Genomic DNA, 16,280 nt, shown 5'->3' with positions numbered 1-16,280 from the left:
CACACGTATGCAGGACCACAAAGACATTGCATTCGTGCACATCTCATTTCAATACCTTTCACGATCACTTATTATTTACGCATTGTTACCTTACCGATCACAGACTACCTCATATTAATAGTGGCTGTTTCCCGCATTTCATTACAAACGCATGTAAACCATTCTGTTAACACATGTACATATTTGTATATCTAGCAATATATAAGCCGCGATAGCAAAGGTCTCATACCTTAGCTTCGATCTGGCATTTCTTCTGTGTCAAAAATCACGTCCAAACTGACCGGATACAGGAATCAACACCACTTTAGTTCAACTTGGACCCCCTCAGAGAATCTGCTTCTGCACATATTTTATCATTTATTTCACCCAGCCCACTTGGACTAAACTGATAGTGCCAGTCAAAATCAATATATTAAAGCTCTTAGCATTACATATCTAAATACGTTGTGAACTCTCGACAGGCGGCACGAGCTGGAGCTTGAGTCACGTGACCTTCGTAGGGGTGGGTTGAAGGACCACGCTAAGGACGGGTGGTTTAGGAGCCTGGTCTTTGGCATCCTTCCTAGTAATATGTAGAACGGCGCTGAGCGCCACGAAGGATGGCGTAGACGGGAAGAACGCGACGTGGCCCCATGTTGTGTCGGACGACGTGTATGCAATCCCGGACATCCTGTGCTGAATGGGGGCAATCAAATGTCCGTCCAGTCCAAGCACCCCTGCAGTAAATAATAATATCTGCTTTTGTGGTGTGAAGGTCTGCACCGTTAACGTTTCTCTACTTACTGAGGACGCCTCCTTGTGTCTCAACAGTCAGCGTTGCAAGAGGGAGCGGCTAATAATTTACCAGATCGTACGCTCCCGGCTATTAACCGGTTCCGATTACCCCGCATTCCGGGGCGGTCTGCCAACACTCACTTGCTCTCACCTCACCGCCGCTGTCCAAGACGATGTCGGTAGACCTTGCCAAAGCTGTAGGGCATCAGTCGCCCGATAGACCAGTACGAAGCTCTCATATCCTTGGTGAACGCGCGTGATCCGAACTTTCAGTTTGAAAGGTCGCCTGGAACAAGCGCGACCTACTGCTCTACGCTGTAGGAATTGGTGCGAAGAAGGACGACTTTCCGTTTGTTTATGGTGAGCATGAGCGTGTTGGCGAAGCGAGTTAGACTGACCTGGGTGGCACTGGGGGTTAGAACTCGGTTAGATTCGTTCCAACTTCGAGTCTGGATATGCGGAGCTCATTCTAAGTGGTTGTGTAGACAAGTCATGGGCTCCTTTCCCAACCTATCCGGTCGTTCTCGGTTTGAAAGGTGCGTTTACAGATTTGGTGTCACATCATGCCTCTCAGGATTCACGTCTTGATACCAGGGGAGGATCAGGACGTCAATCTGTTCTCTGAGCGGTCAAAGATGGAGGGCACGCCAGGCCTGCCCGCGTTTAATCCCAACCGTGTTGTCAGTACAGCATCCTAGTATTCCTTTTCTTACATCATCCAAACTTATGAGTGTAGGTCCATGGAAGCCAATTCATTGAGATTCTGAAGCCCCTGCCGCCGGTGAGCGGCGCAGGATGGAAGTTGAAGCAGAGGATATGCGGCGTGCATGAAAATAGTAAGTGGCGTTGCTAGTAGACTCAGTAATGGATTGAACATGACGCCCCCCAGAGTCTGGTATCATCGTGGACGCGGAGAATATTCTGACTGATTCGAACGGGACTGCATATGCCAAACTCTACGTCAGTCACTTCGCTATTACCTAGCACCGTATATGCAGGCTCAGACGTCGCTGGCTTATAACATAGAGTTCCGCATTCCACATCGGCTCAAAGGCCACGGGTCAGAAGTTTGACAAAGTGATCGCGGGGCCTCCGCAAGCAAAACCGATACCCAAGGACAGGAAGCCCGACTGGGTCGTCACGGACCAGACGACCCCCGAGCAAGCCATCGTCTACCGCCTCAGCGGGGACTACAACCCCCTACACATCGGTGAGTTTCCCATCAACGGCGCTCGCACTTCCTCCTCGGACCCCGCTGAACCGGAGTTACTGACCTTTCCTCTTTGCAGATCCCAAGATCGGGCAGGCAGGCGGCTTCGGCGGCTGCATCCTTCACGGGCTCTCGACGTACGGCTTCGCCGCGCGCGCGCTCCTCTCCGCGATCGGCGGGAACGACCCGCACGCGCTGAAGTTCTACGGCTGCCGGTTCACGTCGCCCGTGAAGCCCGGAGATGCGCTCGAGACGAGCGCTTGGGAGGTCGGGCCCGGGCCCGATGGGACAGTCGAGGTGAGCTTTGTGACGAAGAACTTGACCTCGGGGAAGGTGCGTGTTTCTGGGTTGCTCTTGATGGCTGGCAGTGGTGCTGAGGAGCCTCGGCGAGCTAGGTTGCCCTGGGTGGTGGGATTGCGTATATCAAGAAGGTTGAGAAAAGCAAGTTGTAACTGCGATAGGCTATTTCAGTGTGCTGCTGTACGTATGTGTAATTCTTGGGCACTGTTGGTCTTATCAGGTTCTGTTTTCCCTTGTCCGAGGTCGCCAGAATGACCTCGATGTCCCAGTATGGAAGTCTTATTTGCTTGAGTCACCATCGGGCCTGGGCTGAGCCAATAGCATGTGCCTCCATAGTCCAGATGGTAGGTATGTCCCGCGGCGTCTCCTAAGAAGCTTACCAGCGCCTCAGGAGTGTCCTCTGCATCCCCTCACATCAGAACGCGCATTCTTCTCTCCTCCTGAATCTACCATACTCGGCCGAGTTGCTGCTGCGAGCCGGAACCGATATCAGAGACAAGGTCGTGTGCGAAACGGAACAGGCTCAGCGTGGATCCGTTTGTTCGCTGGTATTTCAGCCCTTGGTCATTCTAGTATGGAAGATTCGCCGGAGGAGTGTCTGCCTGTATTGATCTCTTGTCGTCTGCTTATCCTCCGGAGGTATACTTTCGCTTCCACGTGGCGTATCTCGGACGCGTGCCTACGGTACATCGTGTTCTCGCGCGAAAGAAGCAGAGGTCTCCTTCTTTCGGATGCTCCTTGTGATCATATCGTCCCGCCGGATGACTTTCTGTGAGACACCGCGGAAGTTATTTATGCTATTTGGGGGTTTCTAGGGACTTTGGCTTGTGCTGCAACATGGTGATGGACCCGGAGATGACGTCTCTGTCTTCGAGCAGTGTTGGTATCTGCTCTGGAGGTTAAAAGGGACGGACCTGGCGACGCTGGTGCCCCGAAGTCTCAACGTCTGAATCTGACCCAGCTACGCGTCCGCCATGCCCGTAACGACTGTGTCCATTAGCAAGCACACCACTGCGTCTCTTCCCCGGCCTCATGTGCTGTACATTGTAGATGTGAAGGAGGGAAACAGGAGCTATGCGGTTACCAGACGTTACTCAGAGGTAAACAAGCGTGCTGGGTTCTGATACTTGCTCCCGTCTTACAAGGATACACAGTTCGTAGCGTTACACAGTCAGCTGGGTGACCCATTTACGCTTCCTCCCAAGCGTCTCCTGGTTACCACTTTCTTGCCCTCTGCATGGGTGGATGACCAGCTTATCGCCGAGCGCAAGGCCGGGCTCGCAAAGTACCTGGCTGACCTGCTGTCGGAAGAGTCATTTCGATCGGACCCAGCGTTGCTGAACTTCCTGTCAGCCACCGGGTCCGGGAGTACAAGAGCCTTCGATCTCGAGGATGCCCTCCCATCCACCTTGCCTCGCAAAGCTGCCATGGTTCTACTCGGAAACGTCGAAGCTAAAGCGACTACCCCCATTGCTGCCGCTTACTACCCGGACTGGGTGGGTGACAGCAACCCGCCAGAGAATCTCGACTACTCCAAGTTCGACATTCTCTTGTTTGGTATGCCTTATGGCGGTCGCTCCCGTTCACTGCTGGTGGCTGACATGGTTATACAGCCTTTGCGACCCCCAACTCGTCCTCGACTATTTCATGGGACAGTGGTGCCACGAGCCTCTTGAAACGTCTCGTGTCAGCCGCCAACAACAGTGGTCATGGAACGAAAGTAGTGCTCTCCATCGGAGGGTGGGGTGGCAGCTACTGGTTCTCCAACGCGATGAGCTCTTCATCGAACAGGACCTCGTTCGTCAATGCTTGCGTGAGCGCGGTCAACACGTATGGTCTGGCTGGTACGTTGCTTTACGTTACCCTTTCTTGCGTGACTCGTTCTCTCACAATACTTACTTTAGGAATCGACATTGATTGGGTAAGGCTCAGGACGGTATTCGAGGCGGCTGACACTGACCGAATTTCTAGGAATATCCCAACGAATCCGGCGCCGGGAACCCCTACTCCGCGTCGGATGCAGCAAACCTGCTCAGTTTCTTCCAACAGCTCCGCTCCTCGCTCGGTTCGTCCAAGATCATCTCTGCGGCTGTCACCCAGCAGCCCTGGATCGGCTCGAACGGGAGTCCGCTCAGTAACGTGAGCGCGTACGCGTCGGTCATGACCTACGTCAACATCATGTAAGTTGCTCTCTCCAGCCGAGGCCTGGTGTATTGCTCAATTATTTCACCAAGGAATTACGACGTTTTCGGCGCGTCATCCAACCCAGGCCCCAACGCGCCCCTCGGGAACCTCTGCAGTACCTCCTCCCAGCCCCAAGCCTCGGCTGAGGCCGCGTTCTCGGCGTGGACGAAGGCAGGCATGCCCGCGAGCAAGCTCCTGCTCGGGCTCCCGCTGTACGGGTACGTATCGAAGAGCACCGCGACCCACCTCTACGGCACGTACAAGCGCCCGGGCAAATCCATCATGCGCCCGTCAGAAGAGGTGCGCCGGGCTATGGCGTGCAGGCTGCCGGACATTGCGGAGAAGGAGGTGGGCGATGACGGGGAGGAAGAGGGGGAGGTGAAGTTGAACGCCCTTGCCGGAGAGCACGCAAGGTACAAGGGGAAGAATAGGGCGAAGGAGCCCATGGTGTCGGCCAAGGCTGCGGGTGACCTGAGCTCGTATTACGGGCAGCAGATCGCGTTCAACCAGATTGTGGCCCTTGGTGCGTTACAGAAACAGTCGAACGGGACGTACACTGGCGCAAATGGGTATACTATGGGTAAGCACTCTGCTCAGGAGTCGTGTAGCGTGAGGCTGACTAGGAGTCTTCACAGGATGGGACGACTGCAGCGATACTCCGGTAAGTCATCGCCCGCTATGTTGTGTCGGGCGTCCGTTGACGGTCGCTTCTTTACAGTTCTTGTTCAATACGTCGCGCTCTACCGTGGTCACCTATGACGATACGTACTCCCTTGGCGACAAAGCTGCGTACGCGAAGCAGCAGGGGATGGCGGGCTGCTTCACATGGTCGCTCGACCAGGTAGGTTCCAATATGCCTGTCTGCATCCAGCGATCGCTCACCGTGCTTTGTGTAGGACGATGGGTATACCTTGCAGAACGTTATCCGGTCCAATCTGGGGAAGTAGATAGTACGTCAGTGGTCCGGTCTGTCATGAGTCTTTGTCTGTAGTCTATGACATGTCACGACCTGTCATGATCCGCATTACATCTACAGTGTACACGAACGGTCTGTAGCAATACATTATCTCTATGTATACAGTATTTGTCGCATCTAGTATGGCCGGTTCCTTGCGAGACCGAACTTCTAGTGAATCGTACCGACCGTAAGAATCGTGCAGTAGTGTAATTTTGCAGTCTAGAAGCTGAGATGTGTAGACGTATAAGGCCGATGTTTCCATGTGCATCAGCATGGACATTCACGATAGAAGAAGTGCGACCGCTGTTAATGCGCTGATAAACCAGATTCAGACTAATCATAGCATGAGTAGGAAGCGGTCGACTCACGCAGATGAGAAGAACATCAGGACATCTGCGGTCGACGTCAGTTAAATGTCAGGAAGAGGAGGTCCGACAAGCTCACACTGAACGAGCAGGAACGCCTGATAAACCCGTTTTTCAGCGGCGGGGAAGCAAAAACGGAGAGCAACGACGTACTGAAAGGGTATCAACATCCCCATCGGGGGCATACAGCGAGGCAACGATCAGTTGACTATTGGGACACCCGCGTTAGCGTATGAGAGAAAAAGGATCATGATTATCCTTTCTCACTTCACCGCAGCGGGGGTGCCGCTCAGCAGCATACCCACGAATTTTTCGGCTCTAGCGTTTCGGTCTATGAGGCCGCCGTGCACCATGGCTTGGACGATAATGACGCCGATGACAGGAAGCAGGAACATCTTCGCCGCTGACACAGCGAGCATCGCGGGGATGGGGAGGCGGGAGATGGGGCGGGGTATGCGGAGACGCGCGAATGACGCCCCGAGGAGAATCAAGGCCAACGGGATGGCGATTGATCCGAGGAAGGTAGCTAGCCGAGGGGCCCAAGTGGTAAATCCATGAGCAGGGTGGAGGTGTGGACCACCACGGTAAGGGATTTTCGGGAAAAGACTGCTGCTCACCTGTATCGATGATAAAGGCAAGAGGCGGCTTTCCGTCGGGACCAGTCCATGACGGTCCGCCTGAGACAGGGACGAAGAGGGCTTTCAGTGGATTGACCAGTGCGATGGGCAGAGAAACAGCCAGTGTGGCTGTAACCGGAGTGATGACGGCAGATACAGGCTTAAATACTCTAAGCAGAAGTGGTGCGACGAAGAAGCGGGCGCTCTCATCCCGTTCAAGTGCCGCTGTATGTGAAGAAGCGATAGATGGGGCGGGGGCGGGAGGTGGTGATGTGGAATGCGGGGAGAGCGTAGGGACGAAGGGCGGTTGAGGCTGTGGTCTGAAAGTTGGGAGTTGGGGCTGGCCAGAAGACAGCCGTCTTGAACGGAAGGAAGTGGAAGATAGACGAGATGTCTGTCTGACCAGCTGTATGTCCGGATCTGCGTTAGGATGCTTCTCGAAAGCGGGTGTCTCCTTGGCATCTATGGGTATCTCGTTCTCCAACGTAGCGATGTCAGGCGTATGTAATGTTTCCTTCTCTTTGCCCTGTGCTGGCGTTTGAGTATGCGGGTCACGACGAAGAATCGTCCGCGCGATCCAACCGCCGATTGGCTTCTCTTTCCAGGACACACGGCACTCTGCCTCTTCTCCTTGAGGCACTCCGGGTAAGTAATCCCAGCTTAGCGACTTCGCGCCCCTGAGAAAATACTAGAATCATGACACCAGCTGCCAGTCGTTCATAAGAGCTTACCCGAAAACCCAAAAGGTGATATGATACGACACGATGAATATTGACACGAAAGATACTCCCACTAAAATATGGTCAGCTTGTCACTTACAAGGAGGTCGTCCGAGCACATACGTTCGGGATCTGTGTTGGGGTCGAACGGAGCCTGAGTAGTAACGCTAGTTACAATGGAGTTGGCTTGAGGGAGGTGAGACCGAGGGAATTCAACTGAGACCATTGAACGCACGCAGATTGCCCCAGTTACTCATCCCACACATAATCACTATACCTTGCCAGAAATTGCGCGGGACGTAAAAGATCTCGCGAATTATGTACCCGAATATAAATCCGAGTATCTGGTAAGTATACGCAAGAAGCATGAGCGGACCAATAGCCGCTACATTGGCGGGAGTGAATGCCGGGACGATGTTCGCGAAGATAAGACACGGGAGGGAGATGTTCATCGTAACTTGCGACGCTCCCCTGGACGCCGCTGGGGGAAAGAGATCCTTCTTGGCGAGTACGAAGCCAAAGAATATCGTGAGGAACCTAGAGTAAGAGTTTGTTAGGATGCTGGAGTCATAAGTACATGACGATCACGCCACATTTTGATCAGAGGCATGCACCCGCTGTAAATCAAGAACGCGGCTGACGCCATGACAAATGAGCGAGAGACCTGTATCCCCGCACAGTGAGGAGTGGAAGGAACTTCGACGGTCCATTGAGCTCTAGCAGGCTATATATACGCGAGCGACCAGTTATCGCTGAACCGCCGGATAGGGGGCCGGGATGCCGACCACGTGGATCGAGAATTCGGCGGTGTATCGGCCCTCGAGGATGGAACTCGTGAAGCGCCGTCTGGCGCCGGCAACTTACCCCTCCTTTGTTCAAGAAATCGACCTTGAGAACTTGCACTAAGCTCAAGATGTTGCGGCTGCTACAGGGGGTCGACAAATCATCGTAAGGAGACTATTTCTACCATGTAAGATAATACAAAGGATATTGTTAGTAATATAGGGGACCTAAGTTTTCCCCGGGTCTCTTTCATTCAAGCTCCATCTAGTCTAAGAGATACTTACCCACTCTCCAAGAATGCCTGATGGTGCATGTCTGTTGCCTGGACATCTGGCATCCACTTCACATCATAGTTTTATCTTACAGTCTGTTCGGCCTCATAAGCCATGGAATGACATGGATTTTCTACTTATTTGTAAATTGTCCATCACAGATTTACATATGGCATGGAGACCCAGAAAACTTGAATGATTGAATACCCATGTTAGATGGAGTGCACATACACTCAAATCCTTCTCAAGCCATGACATACAACACTCAAAAATTCTGAGGTACAAGGATCTTTGCTTAATACTATGCGCTCCCTGTAGCTCTAAGTTCTAGCTCACAATAGGCCTTCATCTGTACCTGGTGGCATCCACAAACCAACACTAATTACATAGTTGAGCGGGACTTAAGGCTCCGTTCGGTTGCACAGCCGCGTCGCGGCGCTCTCAAGGCGCCACAGCCAGCTCGGCCGCGTGGCAGTGCTTTTAGTGAGACACGATTGGCTGAAAGACTGTTTTGGCGTCGTTGGCCGCGACACGGCCATGCATCCGAACGGAGCCTAAGTATGAACATTGAGATGGATTCCCGACCAAGGCCACACTGCGGGAGTTGCAGTCTTTAGGGGCGGGCAAAAGATTGTACGAAAGGGAATTCCGCGGGCTCTAATCGGCTGGAAATTACCTTTCATACAATCTTCTGCCTGGCCCTAAATACTGCAACTCCTGAAGTGCCAAGTCCTTGTTCAGTAGTGGCACCACTAGGGCCAAACATAGCACGCCGGATTTTGCCGGTGCGACAAAAAGTGCGACGCAATTCAAGGATGCCAGAACCCCTCCCAAAGGAGGGGCATACCTGTAATGTTTTGTGGATGGGTGGCAGGTTAATTACGTTGAATCCATCGCCATCGCCCTTCGCAGACACTCACGATGCAGAAGTAGCCGACATCATGAGGTATCGTGGTAGTCATTCCAGTTAACAAGACGTAAAACAAGTTTAGGCTGAGACTTGAAAGGCGGCCTGTACGAAGATAACTTTGCAGGAACTACAGGCCGAGAAGGGCATGCCGAGCGAGAAGAGTGTATGGAGTATGTAGTTCCTATGGCCCGTCCCAATAGACGCGGAGAATGCGGAAATAAGGCGCGGCAGACCAAAGGGCATCCAGGGAGGCAGCGCTCTGGCCCACTATGCGTTTTGAGTATTCGGGATTAGGTGATCGAACAACGTCCCTAGGCTTTATGGACACCGCGAGTCCCCGACACACTCATTCTTGACCTGCGGATACACTGAGGGCGCGGCACATGCGAGGCATGCAATCGGCAATAGAAAACAAAGAATATCGCGATAGCGACGTCAGATCGGGGAGGTGAGAGCGTATGTCAATGAGACTACGGAGGTGAGGTCGCATAGTCTCCTTGCACTCGTATGTGCAGGCAACTATGCACCCTGCTGCCGGGTCCCATTGGCATTGATGTTAGGAACACAGGATATATGGAGATAGAGCCACGACTTTCTTGACCTTCATAGCCGTCGTGACTCGACTTCATACACATAGGCGACTGTCAAAACAGAGTGATGCGTCCTCTTTTTCCAAAATTTTGAGACTCGCGTATCAGCGGACAATAAACGCGAATATGATGAGGGGCGTCCAGGAGCTGAGCATGAAATGGAAGAAAACAGAGAGAAAGAGAAAGCACTGGCAGCTGTGTTTATATTTCGGATATGTATTGTTATGTACATATTATTGCTTTCTAATGGCCATATATGGACTAAGAAATAATATGAACAATAAATGCACCATCTATTATTAGCGCACCGTTACGCAGGACGCGTTCACTGCTGTCTACGTCCGTTGCCTTAAGCTTGCTCGTCAGTTGACGCGTCTCAGCTGTCCCAGTCCGTCACAGTTCGCGACTTGCATTTCTTGAACGTGAGCTGGCTGCGTCTCAATTGCACTTGGAGGGGTTGGCATTCTTCAGAGGTTTCTATGCTGTCCCGCACGGCCTCGGAGGCTTCATTCATCCTCGTCGGTCCTGATGCTGCTGAGGCGCTTGCTGGATCGCTGAAGAGTGCGGAAAAGGATCAGGTAGGTTATATACGACTCAGTCTATGCGCCTCATCGTAAGACTATTCGTAGCCGAAGATACACCCGTCTGCACAAGCGACTTACCAGCCAGGGTCATCACAAAGCTATGCCCATGACTGGTCTGCGACAGGAACTGGGGGGATCCTTCTTCCTCACGGGAGGCACTTTATAGACGCGTTTGGACGGGTATGCAACCTTAGAGGTGTGAATCTGTCTGGTTGCAGTAAAACGTACGTGCCACGTTCCCGCTGATGATCGATGCCCGGGAGGAGGCAGTAATGGACAACTCTGACTTGAGTTAAGCCCAGTCAACGATGATCACGATCTATTTCCCGCCCACACGAGTGCTGTTACGTTTGTTGGGAGACCTTTCCCTCTCGATGAAGCGCATGAGCACCTGTCTAGACTGCGCAGATGGGGACTGACGTTCAGTATGTTGAGCGTGTCACCAGTCGTGCGTGAGGCTCATTTTCTTTCCAGTCAGATTTATTGTTACATGGGAGGCTGTTGAGCACGCGGGCCCGTAAGTCATGAACGTTTATATACTGTCAAGTGCAACCATCCTGACAAGTTTACAGCGGTATCTACGACACAAACTATCTAGAATATCTACGCAAAGTTCTGTCTCTTCTCCCTAACTATGGTATGACTGCATTCGTCGCGATGCACCAGGACGTATGGTCGCGGTACTCAGGCGGGTCGGGCGCCCCTGCGTGGACTTTGGAAGCTGTCGGATTTGACTTGATGAACCTGGAAGAAACGGGCGCAGCCTGGCTGGTCGGCGTCAAAGGCGGAGGCCACGTCGAAGTAGAGAGGGGCATCTGGCCGTGCGGCTATCAGAAATTGGCTGCCTCGACCATGGCGTAAGTTGAACTGCTCCCTGTGTTATTATCGGGTTGGCTAACGAGTGGTGACTTGTAGAACATGTTTCTGGGCAGGTGATACGTTTGCTCCGAAACTCCTGATCAAGACTGGGGATGGGTCAGAAGTCCCCGTCCAGCAATTCTTGCAAAACGCCTTCCTGAATATGTGGGAGGTTGTTGCAAGGGCTGTGGGTGACCTACCTGGTGTCCTCGGGTTCGAGGTACGTGGGGGTAGTTACCTACACTAGAATACATAATTGACCTCAAATAATCGACAGATAATGAACGAACCCCACAGAGGATACGTACAGCTACCCTCTCTGCACAAATTCGATTACAATACCGACCTCCATCTCTCGTATGTCCGTGAGTGAGCGTCTAGTCGTCCCGAAATTCTTTACGCCTATCCCATCTCTGCAGCCACTGCATTTCAATCCTTCACGCTCGGCGCAGGCCACCCGACGTCCGTTGGGCACTGGACGCGCTCCTTCCCCTTTCCGACACGTCGCACAGGTGAGGGTGTACTCAACCCGAACGGTAAGAAAGCCTGGCGGGAGGACGGGCCGACGCAGGGCAAGTGCCTCTGGGAGATTCACGGCGTCTGGGGTTGGGACCGGAACAAGAACGAGGGCGTCGTGTTGAGGGAGAATTACTTCGTCCGGCACCCGATGACGAATAAGCCGGTGGGTGGTCTTGCTTGCTGGTGGGCAAGCACGGGATGGGCGCTGATGCCGGGGTAGATTGATTGGTATGAGGACTTCTATTATCCATTCCTCCAGAAATGGGCGGACCGGGTGAGGAAGTTCACGGGGGACGAGAAGATGGTTTTTGCCGAGCCTATACCCAACGAGGTATGTGACCCCCTGTAAGATCCTGAAATTCGTGTCACCAGGCACCTGTTGTTGTAGTTTTGTCCTTCGTCATGGACCGCGAAACACCGACCCTCTAATATGGTCTATGCGCCTCATTGGTATGTTTTCTTCTACTGCTCCCCAATTCAGACCTAATTTTGGTTTAGGTATGACTTGAATGCGCTGTTTACCAAAGCTTTCGGGAACTTCACCGTGAATGTGCAAGGACTGTCGAGGGTGCGCCCGTAGCTCGTTGAGAACTGACTTTTATCTAACGTGGTCCCTCCATAATGCAGGGCATGTTTCCCTTGAAAGCGTTTTACTGGGGACACAAAGGCGCTCGGGATAACTTTTTTGTGCAGATCAGGAATATCATAGAGGCTGGGTATAAAACGCTCGGCGAGAAACCGGTGATCATTGGAGAATGCGGTATACCCATGGACATGAAGTACGTGTCATGTAGTGCATGACTCGTCCTTGCTGAGGGGTGCTGTAGTAAGGGCGAGGCCTTTGAGACGGATGACTGGTCTTGGCAACTTAAGATGATGGACGCAATGATGACTGCGCTGGAGCGCTGTATGGTCGGATTCACGTACGTTGGCTCATTGCTTCCTTGGACCCCGTTTACTAAAGTTGGCACGGACAGCCTGTGGAACTATAACCCGTCGAACACTGACCAGCTGGGCGACGACTGGAACGGCGAGAACTTCTCCTGGTTTAGTCGATCAAGAGCCCTCCCGGCGTCTTTGCTGTCGTTTGAGCAGACCTCGCCTACCCTCGACAACGGTGGGCGAATACTGCCTTCCATCGTGCGACCGTACCCGGCCAAGACCGCCGGCATTCCTCTGAAGTTCGAGTACGAGATGAACACGGGCGCGTTCACGTACGAGTGGGCCAATCCGGACGCGTCCGCCTCCGCCACAAGTAAACCCTCTGTATTCTCACCCCCGCTTGGAGGACATCCGATACTTGCTGCGATGGAAACCGAGATCTACGTCCCGTCCTCCCTGGTGCATGGGAGGAAGCTTGTGGTGGAGGATCTGAGACCGGATGACAAGTATATCTATGACGAGGCGAGGCAAACGCTGTTCGTCGTGACGGCGGACGTGAAGCCTGGGGCCAGGCATCGCCTTGCCGTTTCTCTTAGACCACCCATACGCCCGACGTTTGAGGTCAATGATTTCATGACCGACTATGGTGGGCAGGTTATGGCTGCCGGCGTTGTGGTGTTTGCTTTCTTTGCTTATCTCTTTGTGTCGCTCTTCCGATAGAGGGTTCGTGCTCTTCATACTGGATATATTCGCTAAAAAGTACAGGTTGACTTATAATAATACTGATGGTACACCCGTGGACTTTGTTGCCCTAGGGAGGGCAACAGCATGCTAGCATATCTCCTCTGCTTCAAGCCGATTCGACATTGAAAGTCGTAAGTATCGTATCGTTTCCACTGGCTGCGGAATTGTGGCATCGCCAGATAAGGAAAGCGGGGTACCTCATTTGTCACTGACAGCAGGCTTCGTCGCTCACTCGACGTCTTTGGATGTGACGCCGGTGAAAGGACTCTGTTCAATACCAGACATGGCGTCTGCGGCCGCTTTCTTGTGCGACTCATCTGCGTTCAGCGTCTTCAAAAGCGACTGAGACGCGCCACCCGTACGATTCGCCTTCACCGCCTTTTCTCCCTCTGTATATAGCGAAACCTCGAGGCTGGGATGTTTGGCGATGACTGGAGAGTCGACGTTTACTTTTGGGCGCAAATTGTCGGAGGAACGGGGTTAACGCTTCTCCTGTTGACGATGCTGTGGCCGAATGCGAAGAAACGGTATGTCTTCTCTGCGTTGGCTCTGTAGATGCAATGCTGAAAGTACATTATCGTAAGGAATCCTGTGTTGATCTCGCTATGCTTCTCCTGGTGGCTGTCTACTTTCCCTTGCTTGCTCCTCTTGCAAGTGTAGTCCTGTTTGTGGCTCTCATACTCCCAAAATGACTCGAGATATTATACAGGTATTATGCCGGTGAAGTCGTTGGACCTGCTCCGCGTCATTCAATATGTTTGGCGAGCGCCTCTCTTACCATTGCCCAATCACCGTTGTAAGTACCGACTATGTGCTACTCAACTCGTCGGCTTACGCTAAGATTGGAATATTCCCGACAGAACAGCGGTATCTGCGACATCCTTGGTCTTCCACGTACGCTCATTTACGACCCCTATCGCTGTAGCGAACCATAAAACTATCCTTACGCGTGCTTATCTTAGATTTGGTTCACAATGCGTGACGCAGTGGACCCGAAGGGGCCGCTGTCTTATCGCAGCTCCCTGGAGACGATTTCCGTGAGTACATGGAGCAACGTCCTTCTCCACTCGATTAACTTACCGTATTGGTTCGTGTTTGGTCAGCTGGTCATAATGCCGTACCTTTGTTTCGCCATCACGGCCTTGACCACCCTATTAGTGAGTAGGCACCCCAAGCAGTCACATTTCCTATTCAAGTGCCGCCTCAGGTAGGATTCCTACACCCCTCCAGTGTTCATCGAGTTCTATTTTATTGCATTGTCGATATCCCCGCTCTGTAAGTGTCATCCAATCAAATCAAATTCAAAAATATCAGCTCAGGGAGGTATTCCAGAGAAATGGCGGTCAGCATCGTCTGTCTGGTGGCTCTAGTCGTTGCCGCAATCTTCGGCTGTACGTACCCAGTAAGCTCTATATGACGCTGAGGTGCACTCGTGTCTGATTATACCTCTTCATCTTATAGCGTGGACTTCCATACTGCTGGCCAGGAACTGCACCACAGTCCGAGAACATGGTGTTGATTTCACGTTTATGTTGCGAGTGTTCGCGTTTGGGTTATACGTCGTCTTGGGCCTATGTCTGAACGGCCTCGCCATTTCCGACTGGACCAGCGTACGTGTCTTCTGCTCTCTAGCTGCGTCTGCTGATGGTCTTGACATGTAGCCGCTACCGGACCTCTTCCTTTCCACTTGTGAGTGTCCTTTTCATTCGTTGCATCTAACTTTGAGTTACATCCTGCGTTGCAGTCAGCATAATTGTCTGCCTTATATTTGGCAGCCAGCGGGTAAGTACCTTCCTAGACGCATGACTGGCATCCACGCCTTCATCCCATTTCATGCTGGTTATTTCACAACTCAAAACTCGTTCAAAAACAGGACATACTCATCACCTGGCAAGACGGGGTTGCTCAATGCGTGACTTCTCTATTCTCTTGCTGCCTCTCCTTTGCCTGGAAGCTCTCCTCCCTCAATCGCAGCGGCCATGGCCATGTGACACCGCGCATCGACATCATGGTCGATGTGCAGACTGCCACCCAGACGAGCCACGGCTCTTCGAGCTTTGCCACGCTCACACCGTACCCATTCCATTTACAGTCCCAGCGGTGCGAGAAGGGTTCTAACGTTTCTTTGGCTCGTTCGGTTGGGCGGGCCATGGACGGGAATGGCTCCGGCTCTTTGTGCAACGCAACACCTCCGATTCCAGGGTCTACCTCGCCTAACTCGGCGCGCGACCTCTCGTCCTAATTGTCTCGCCGCGTCAAGACAGCTCCGTATTGCGATAATTACATAGAAGATACCCTTCGAAGATACCTCGCTTGTCACGACGCCAGACGTTCTCGATGTACCTTATTCGGACTCGTAATGTTCTGCTGTGTATTTTCGATCTGTTACCGTGGCGCGTTCACGTACGACTTATGTCTCCATGCCTTAGTGTATCATGTAGTCGCTCTTAAGGCGATAATATCGAGTGTTGTGTGTTGTACTGCATTGTGGCTCAGGAACGGATTTTGCCGCAGGGTTGTCAGTGACTACGTTAATACTACGTTAATACCGTGGGAGTGACCAACTGACTGTTGTGACGGTAATTTGGTCAGTAGTCACAGTATTTATGGTGGCTGAGGGCCTGGGCAGCTGGGTACAACTATTATTTCGTGCCTGTGGTATACTAACCAGGATCTAAGTGGACGTAGTGGGCTCTATAATGTATCTTAACGCCAATGCTAATCTTTTGCATGCAGAGCAGAGCCCATAACCCGCTTTCAACCAGTTTAGCAGGTTCATATTGGTGTAGTTGCGGCAAACGGGAAATGCCAACATCCTTGCCCGTGGCGTGCGAAACATCACGCTAAATTTAATACGGCGGAACATTCCGCATCTTCCCTTGCTATTTTGAGCTCCGTTGCCCTGCTAGCGAAAGGACTGTGACTACAGTGACCACGTGGTCATACCTAGTAGTTTCGGTAATAACTGAAGTCATTTCGGTCACAGTCACGAATAATGACTATGACGCGCC

The 16,280-nt window shown here is 52.4% G+C and overlaps 5 protein-coding genes across 5 annotated transcripts; 4 read left to right on the top strand and 1 right to left on the bottom strand.

Moving 5' to 3' along the window:
* Positions 1 to 1,055: 1,055 nt before the first annotated feature.
* Positions 1,056 to 2,436, top strand: GLOTRDRAFT_50401 (multifunctional beta-oxidation protein; the record flags this gene model as incomplete). Its single annotated transcript, XM_007872802.1, has 8 exons — positions 1,056 to 1,127; positions 1,238 to 1,310; positions 1,369 to 1,454; positions 1,511 to 1,619; positions 1,664 to 1,734; positions 1,828 to 1,984; positions 2,064 to 2,317; positions 2,380 to 2,436. Coding segments are annotated over 8 exons (879 nt in total), but the record flags the coding sequence as incomplete, so codon positions are not given.
* Positions 2,437 to 3,234: 798 nt separating this feature from the next.
* GLOTRDRAFT_82316 (glycoside hydrolase family 18 protein) lies at positions 3,235 to 5,415 on the top strand (the record flags this gene model as incomplete). Its single annotated transcript, XM_007872898.1, has 10 exons — positions 3,235 to 3,384; positions 3,439 to 3,841; positions 3,898 to 4,128; positions 4,189 to 4,205; positions 4,256 to 4,464; positions 4,519 to 4,768; positions 4,835 to 5,048; positions 5,104 to 5,129; positions 5,187 to 5,309; positions 5,365 to 5,415. The coding sequence occupies exons 1-10, from the start codon at positions 3,259 to 3,261 to the stop codon at positions 5,413 to 5,415; spliced, it is 1,650 nt and encodes a 549-aa protein (XP_007871089.1). The 5' UTR covers positions 3,235 to 3,258.
* An 11-nt stretch (positions 5,416 to 5,426) lies between these two features.
* Positions 5,427 to 7,818, bottom strand: GLOTRDRAFT_66910 (uncharacterized protein). Its single transcript, XM_007872897.1, has 11 exons — positions 7,721 to 7,818; positions 7,381 to 7,664; positions 7,251 to 7,313; positions 7,140 to 7,200; positions 6,707 to 7,085; positions 6,409 to 6,613; positions 6,059 to 6,317; positions 5,945 to 5,999; positions 5,871 to 5,889; positions 5,795 to 5,819; positions 5,427 to 5,740 (listed from the first exon to the last, which is right to left on the bottom strand). Exons 1-11 carry the CDS (start codon positions 7,771 to 7,773, stop codon positions 5,707 to 5,709), a joined length of 1,437 nt encoding a protein of 478 aa, XP_007871088.1. The 5' UTR covers positions 7,774 to 7,818; the 3' UTR covers positions 5,427 to 5,706.
* A 2,343-nt stretch (positions 7,819 to 10,161) lies between these two features.
* Positions 10,162 to 13,245, top strand: GLOTRDRAFT_108602 (glycoside hydrolase; the record flags this gene model as incomplete). The annotated part of the gene is made up of 14 exons (XM_007872896.1): positions 10,162 to 10,260; positions 10,348 to 10,490; positions 10,564 to 10,691; positions 10,741 to 10,783; positions 10,839 to 11,123; positions 11,182 to 11,344; positions 11,402 to 11,489; positions 11,544 to 11,806; positions 11,864 to 11,974; positions 12,032 to 12,093; positions 12,142 to 12,211; positions 12,271 to 12,422; positions 12,471 to 12,566; positions 12,621 to 13,245. 14 exons carry the CDS (start codon positions 10,162 to 10,164, stop codon positions 13,243 to 13,245), a joined length of 2,328 nt encoding a protein of 775 aa, XP_007871087.1.
* A 998-nt stretch (positions 13,246 to 14,243) lies between these two features.
* On the top strand, positions 14,244 to 15,511 carry GLOTRDRAFT_133925 (uncharacterized protein; the record flags this gene model as incomplete). Its single annotated transcript, XM_007872895.1, has 8 exons — positions 14,244 to 14,306; positions 14,373 to 14,426; positions 14,481 to 14,544; positions 14,589 to 14,660; positions 14,731 to 14,879; positions 14,931 to 14,958; positions 15,014 to 15,051; positions 15,143 to 15,511. The coding sequence occupies 8 exons, from the start codon at positions 14,244 to 14,246 to the stop codon at positions 15,509 to 15,511; spliced, it is 837 nt and encodes a 278-aa protein (XP_007871086.1).
* Positions 15,512 to 16,280: the final 769 nt, after the last annotated feature.

Source organism: Gloeophyllum trabeum (assembly GCF_000344685.1).
Source record: "Gloeophyllum trabeum ATCC 11539 unplaced genomic scaffold GLOTRscaffold_00020, whole genome shotgun sequence".
NCBI lineage: Eukaryota > Fungi > Basidiomycota > Agaricomycetes > Gloeophyllales > Gloeophyllaceae > Gloeophyllum > Gloeophyllum trabeum.
Note: the sequence above shows the minus strand (reverse complement) of the source record. Positions and strands in the feature narration are given on the sequence as shown.